Source organism: Dreissena polymorpha, chromosome 7 (assembly GCF_020536995.1).
Source record: "Dreissena polymorpha isolate Duluth1 chromosome 7, UMN_Dpol_1.0, whole genome shotgun sequence".
Classification (NCBI taxonomy): Eukaryota; Metazoa; Mollusca; class Bivalvia; order Myida; family Dreissenidae; genus Dreissena; species Dreissena polymorpha.
In genome coordinates this window covers 10196996-10204495 of record NC_068361.1, presented here as the reverse complement: position 1 = coordinate 10204495, position 7500 = coordinate 10196996, and the positions used below count along the sequence as shown (strand labels likewise).

The 7500-nt window shown below is 33.7% G+C and overlaps 2 protein-coding genes across 5 annotated transcripts in view; both read right to left on the bottom strand.

Moving 5' to 3' along the window:
- Positions 1-179, bottom strand: part of LOC127837006 (uncharacterized) — a 36743-nt gene extending 36564 nt beyond the window's left edge. For all 3 annotated transcript variants that reach the window (XM_052363698.1, XM_052363699.1, XM_052363697.1), the window contains exon 1: positions 1-179. This exon is cut by the window's left edge. In XM_052363698.1, coding sequence (XP_052219658.1) covers positions 1-152 — 152 coding nt within the window. In that variant the 5' untranslated portion in view covers positions 153-179.
- LOC127837007 (uncharacterized) overlaps positions 1-7500 on the bottom strand; it is a 78645-nt gene that overhangs the window by 41273 nt on the left and 29872 nt on the right. The window lies entirely within an intron of this gene.

Here is a 7500-nt window from a genome sequence, read left to right as displayed (position 1 = left end):
ATTATAACACATTCATCGCAGTATGTTTTCGAGCATTTCTGACAGTGAAATAGTCCTTCCTTATTTATTCCATCCTCTTCGCAGACAGAACAACATACATCGAAAAAGAGATCCGATCCTGTATTTTGGGATGATTCTAACGACGCAGCCATTTTGTGATTTCTTTGTTACACTTTCGATTTCCCTATATCTATGCTGCAGTTTACGTATTTATATTTATTTACAGAGTTGTCGATCCTGATTTAAGGCCGACCATTTATATCATTTGGTTTGCGTAAGGTATTTCAATGTATTGATATGTTTGGGTTGAGTTTGTTAAATAAAACTTGTGGCATCTAGTTGCATGACACATTTGTATAACATTCAGCCTCAGAGGTTAATGGTTCGCGGTTAACAGATTGATTATTTATCGACAGTATTAACGTTAGTGTTCTTTACATATGTAGAAAATAAAGCTGAATCGATAATTCTATAATATATAATAAAATTATATATATTGACAAGTGAAGCCGAAAATCTAATATTTAAATAGTAGAAACGGCACAATACCCATGTTCAATGTATCGTTTTTAAGAAAGTTAATTAGAGTTTTTCAACTCTATATGAACATGTTGACTTACGTCGAAAAAATACTTCAAGTTTAAGGATATTTTTTGTTTACTAGTAAATTAATGAATTCGCTACATTTTAGCTCCGTATAGTACAATTTGAACTCATAATTAATCAATAAAGCGATAAGTTCTAAAAATACTCGTGTACAAATTGACAAAGCAATTTAATTGCGCATTTAACGACAAGATTAAAAACCATTTGCAGTTCAAACTTATTCCCAAATAGAAAGAGTATAGACTACTTCTAAAACTTCATAGTTAACAATCCACACAAAGTAATGTGATTGCTAACTTTTGCAATGTTACATATTTACAAATTGTAAGAATTAATTGAAAAACGTCATGTACACGATTTTTGGTCTTTCAAAGAAACAGGAAAACAGTGAATAAATTAGTTAGCTTTGTTTAAAGTATTTAAACAGTATTTCTTCTTCGACCAGCGTAACTTTACAGGAGATTGTTTGTATGTCACATTCCAAATTATCGAGTATTTTTTAAAACTTTTTGCTAATTTTTGATAATAATTATCGATTTAATGCAATATAAACAGTTTGGCATTAATCGTGTTTGCAGCAATGTGGGACGGTACCTGTTGGTTACCCAAATGTGAGCATGTAAGTCCGTCGCTCTTGGGCGAAGCAGATGATTGGCTTCAGTACTAGCTACTTCGTACTGGTATCAGCTGGATGCGAGAGGTTGGAAATGCAGATGTGAATAAGGGCCCATTCAAAAGATAGTAAACGCGACTTTTTTAGGGGCGGTTGCATTAGATGCCTGTTTGTGTAATTGGTGTGTAAGGTTGTCTGCTCAGACTGTCCGGAAACGCTCCTTCCTTGATCCGCTTTCTTCTGATCATATGAGTCGCGTTCTGACTGAAAAAACTGGGCTTAATGCATGTGCGTAAAGTGTCCACCAGATGATCAGGGATGACACTTTCCTCCTAAATTGGATTTTTGCTAAGATGAGACTTCATTTAAACGAAAAATGTCATAAAAAGCCTTAACTTGATTTTCGGTAAGGAAGGACTTTATTGAAACTACAAATACCATAAAAGCGGAAAGTGTCGTCCCTGATTAGCCTGTGTGGACTGCACAGGCTAATCTGGGACGACACTTTACGCACATGCATTAAGCCCAGTTTTCTCAGAACGCGGCTCATATCACCGTACATGTTAATAATTGTTTACACACCGCTTATTGATTGTAGGCAAAGTGTGTGACTGTTATCAACAATCACCACACCAGCATAAAGTATAGAAGAGCTCGAGAAAATTGACCGATATTAACCAATTTATGCCTAGCGTCTAGAAAAAAGGCCATGGCAAACAGCGTAGATCCAGATGAGACGCCACATGATGCGGCGTCTCATAAGGGTCTGCGCTGTTTGCTTAAATGAATTTCTGTAATCAACAATCGACACACCAGCATTAAGTATAGCAGCGCTCGAGAAAATTGATCGATATTAACCCATGTATGCCTAGTGGACTCTCACATCCTTCTAAATTGGATCAATTTATTGCCAAATTATGGATCTCTGGTATATTTATTTCTATATTTAGAATATTTCTTACAGAAATTCCATTAAGCAGACAGCGCAGACCCTGATGAGACGCCGCATCATGCTAGGCATAAATGGATTAATGGTTCGCGGTTAACAGATTGATTATTTATCGACAGTATAATTGCGTAATCTGATCGTATAGGAATAGACACAATCACGCACTGACTAGTGTTGAAGAAAACAAAATACCAAGAGAGGCATTTTGAAATTTATGTCGTAAAAATAGACGAATAGTTCGTAAAATACCCAGTATAATCGCCGATCTTAACACTTACTACACTGAATATGTTCCTATCTAAATATGCTCAAATTTCAGGAAAGTAGCTGTATTACTCATTAAATAAATTCAATAAATGTAGGAGCAAAAAAGGTTCAGTGTACAATTGACCGAAACAACTATTCGTACTAGAGTAACTACAAAAATTAACATTGTATAACGTTTTAAAGCATAAATTTAACAGACATGCCAGCGTGACCAAGCTAAATATACATATATATATATATATATATATATATATATATATATATATATATATATATATATATATATATATATATATATATAATACTAATCCAAACGCAAATTAATTATTGATTGTAACAAATAATGTTATGTGTACATGTACATTAAACTTGAAGAGTGGATAAAATGACATCTTGAAGTGCTCAGCACTCGGTTTGATTTAAACTGAGCAGACGAACCACAATTTATTGAAATGATTTTCACATGTTCTTAAGATTGGTTGTATAAAATACTAAAAATATTTAATTATTGTGTTCAATTATAAACGTTCAATTATAATTCAGCTGTTTTCATTCTTTTGTTTTCACTTTAAGCATGGTTTTAAGTCAATCGAAATGACACAAAAAGTTGATTCTAAACATACGGTCAATTTATGTTGAATATACAATTACACAAACACAAAAACATGAAGATGGAAGTTAATTTAGGCTTAATCTAACTTTATGTGTAAACATTCTAACAAGAATATAATGTATCAATGTGATAATCTGACAAGAACTCAAAATATTACAATATATGTTTAACCCATTTAAGCCTAGCGTCTAGAAAAAGGCCTTGGCAAACAGCGTGCGGCGTCTCATCAGGTTGTGCGCTGCTTGCTTAAAGGAATTTTTGTAAGAAATATTCTAAATATAGAAATAAATATACTAGACATCCCTAATTTTGGAAATAAATTGATCCAATTTAGAAGGATGGGAGAGTCCACTAGGCATAAATGGGTTAACATCTGTGTAGAAACGACATCAGTCTCGGACAGATAACAAAAGCAGCGACTAGGCTGCAGTACGCATATGAACGAATCCAATAGATACATTATGACATGGGGTGTATACAGCTGTTATGACATGCGGTGTATACAGCTGTTATGACATGTTGTTTTTACAGCTGTTACGACATGCGGTGTATACAGCTGTTATGACATGTGGTGTAAACAGCTGTTTTGACATGGGGTGTATACAGCTGTTTTGACATGGGGTGTATACAGCTTTTTTGACATGGGGTGTATACAGCTGTTTATGCAGACTTGTATTATCATGGTAACGATCTTCTCAATCAGACGAAAATCGAACTTAATCGGTAAACGCAAGCCATTAAGCAATATATTAAAATGTAAAAACAATAACTTGTCATTAACTTCTTATTCGAAATATCTCGTTTGAAATTTAAAAGCTACTAAATTATTATTTTTTATTTCACAACTACTAGCCAGATGTATCAATATTTACTTATTCGGTTACAGACATAATTTGCAATACTATATTTGTATAAAGTTTACTTATTATTTCACTAAAATAGATTTATATATAGATTTTAGATTTTATTTACAGCATTTCCAGAAGGCCAATGGCCCATGTGGACACATTTTAGTACAAGCAATATAATAACTACAGTAATAGGCATAACCGTAATAATAATATTTAAGAGGAGTACTCATACTTATGATTATTAATACATATTGCATTAATTTTAACGTACATTTACTCTACAAACAAAACCTAAAACGAGAGTAAAACAAGAAACGCACACAAAATACAGCTGATAATACAGCTAAAGCAAATGGTCGGCAGCATGCATAGATGAAATACGTTTAATTTAAGAGGAGTAATCCTACTTATTATTACACAATGCATTATTTCTAACATACATTTACTCAGCAAAACAAACTACGAAGGCGTAAACACAGTAATGTCGGTATATTTGTAAAGGTATTAGTTCATCTTGAAAATAGCCTTTAAGGCATGCCCACTAATGTGCTTTGTGCATCAGAGAACGAACCATCAGTTGTGAATACGACACCAAGGTAATTAAACTTAGTAACAATCTCAATTGCAATATCCGAAATATAGTTAGGCAACCGCCCTTCTTTTCTGAATGTAATGACTTACGTTTTATCGCTGTTAACTTCTAACTTCCAGCGTTTACAATATTCATGAACTACGTTTAGATTTTTTTTGCAATTCCGCTGCGTTATGTGCAAAAATACTGATATCATCTGCATACAACACAAGAAATAGTTTTAAGTTATCTACATCTATACCATTTAAGCCACTTTCAGCGAGCACTGATTCTAAATCATTTTAATACATGAAACGGCGATAAGCATTCTCATTGCCGGACTCCTAGCCTACATTCGAAATCTTCACTTAATTGATTACAGTATTTTACTCTAGATTTAACAGAAGAGTATATCGATTTTACAATATTAGACTTTTGCCTCGTAACCCTAGTTTAATAAGTTTGCTCCAAGGGTTTTCTTGGATTACATAATCCTAGGCTTTACTTAAATCCACAAATACACAATAAAGCTGTTTTCCTTTATTAAATAACTGTGTCAGAAGACCATGAAGTACAAAAATATTATCAAGAGTGCTAATATTTTTTTATTAAACCCACCTGTGCTTCAACGCATACATAATAATAACTAAAATACAGTATAGATTCAAATATTGTATGTACAATTTAGTAATCAAAGGCTTCACAACTAAGACTATCGTGGATTATTTTGTTTCTACTTTGACTGACCAACATAAATTTCGTATGAAATACAACGTTTTCTCACTTGTATGTACATTATTATATTTATGTAGAATAAAGTGATTGTGATTTTATTATCTTCACACTTTTTCACATAAATATGTATGCAATGTTGTGTCCATGAGTTTTAAATAAAAATCTTTATTGCTCAAACCACATTCGCACGGGGAACATTGTTTCCGTGTTTTGATGTCTATGTATGTACCGAATGTGACTGTATCAACGATATTTAAGACACATTTCGAAAGAAAATATGCAATAAAATCTTAATGAAATAAGTACACAATACATCACGTTTTCTTGAAGTCTATAAACTTTAATACAGACCAAACAAACATGAAATTCAAAAGAATATCCCATTTATTAAATAAAATCGAAATCGTACTACGAACGTAAATTACTCGCCCTACGTAAATTTCCGTAATGTACAATTAAAAAAAAAATCTTTTTGAAAATAATAAATCTTATTTTGTAAAAAAAAGTCTAATAATTATTTGAAACATAAATTTGATTCATATATGACTAGTAGTAAAAAAATATTTAATGCTCGTAACTACGCTCTATATTTGTACATGTCAATTAAGTTAGATTTGTTTTTATTTTGAACTCAAATATGCTGTCATTGCTCCAAACTCCAATAAGGAACTTTTGTTTATCTTCATTTAAGTAGACAGATTCAGTATAAGGCACATCAAGTGTTATGGTATTGAGAATTTTCTTGCCGTCCGCGTCTACCTGACTTATTGATTTATCACCAGAGCCAGAGACAAACACATGTCCTGTGGCTGCCACGTGTATGTTACACTTGGCACTATCATGTTTGAATGCAAGATCCTGAAGCGTGGCTGCGACTGCTCCATCCCTGGTCAGTGTGAGAAGCTTTCCATTGCTCCTATCCGTCAAATAGATCCTCTTCCCATCAGGACTCATCCCAACACCTGCAACTAGACGGGGAATACAACGTTCACAATTTGGGACCGACTTATTGAATAAAATTCGTTCTTTTTTAAAATAAGCTTGAGCTCACTTATTGCAATAACTATAAAATGCGAACTGTTCATCGTTTAAAGTTCTTAATTTAAATGAAAACATACGTTAAACAAGAGCTGTCTCAATCGGAAGACATATGCACCCAAAAAACGCTTTTTCGAAACGTAAACGTAGATTTTGAAACCTAAACGCGGACCCTAGGTTCAAAATCAAGGTCAAAGGGGTCAAAATGTTTGTGCGCATGGAAATGCCTTGTCCATACACACATACATACCAAATATGATGGTAACATCTGAAGCGATATAGAAATTATGAGCATTTTTTGAAACCTAAACGCAAAAGTGTGACGGACATACAGACGGACGGACAGACAGACAGACAGACGGACAGTGCGACAACTATATGCCAACCTTCAGGGGCATAAACATAATTTTGCGCAAGAACATTTTTATGAAGTTTGATGACGATCCAATGACAATTACTTGAGTAATTAAGCGTACACGCATTTTTTATGAATCAAGGGCCGTAACTCAGAAGTGCCTGGGTAAATTTGGCTGATAATCAAATGTGACCTTGATTTTATTGCCTTACACATTTTTATGAAGATTGGTAAAGATCCGATGACATTTGCTCGAGTTATTGAGCGGAAACGAGAACAAACTCAATTTTGATGATTCAAGGGCCGTAACTCAGAAGTGTCTGGGTCATTTTGGCTGATTATCAAATTTTAACTAGATGTTATTGCCTTTCACATTTTCATGAAGTATTGTGATAATACAATGGCAATTGCTGGTGTTATTGAGCGGAAACGAGAAAAAAACACAATTTTACGATGATTCAAGGGCAATAACTCAGGAGTATCTGAGTCATTTTGACCGATTAGTAATCTTGACCTAGGTGTTATTGCCTTATACATTTTCATGAAGTTTGGTGAAGATCTGATTACAATGGCTCGAGTTATTGAGTGGAAACGAGAAAAAAATACTTTGATTCAAGGGCCGTAACTCAAGAGTGTCTCGGTCAATTTGGCTGATTATCGAACTTGACCTAGATGCTGTTGCCTTACACATTTTCTCGAAGTTTAGTGAAGATCTGATGACAATTGTTCGAGTTATTGAGCGGGCACGAGAAAAAAAACAATTTTACGATGATTCAAGGGCCGTAACTCAAGAGTGTCTGAGTCAATTTGACCGATTATCGTACTTGACCTAGATTTTATTGCCTTACACATTTTCATGAAATTTTGTGAAGATCTGGTGACAATTGCTCGAGTTATTGAGC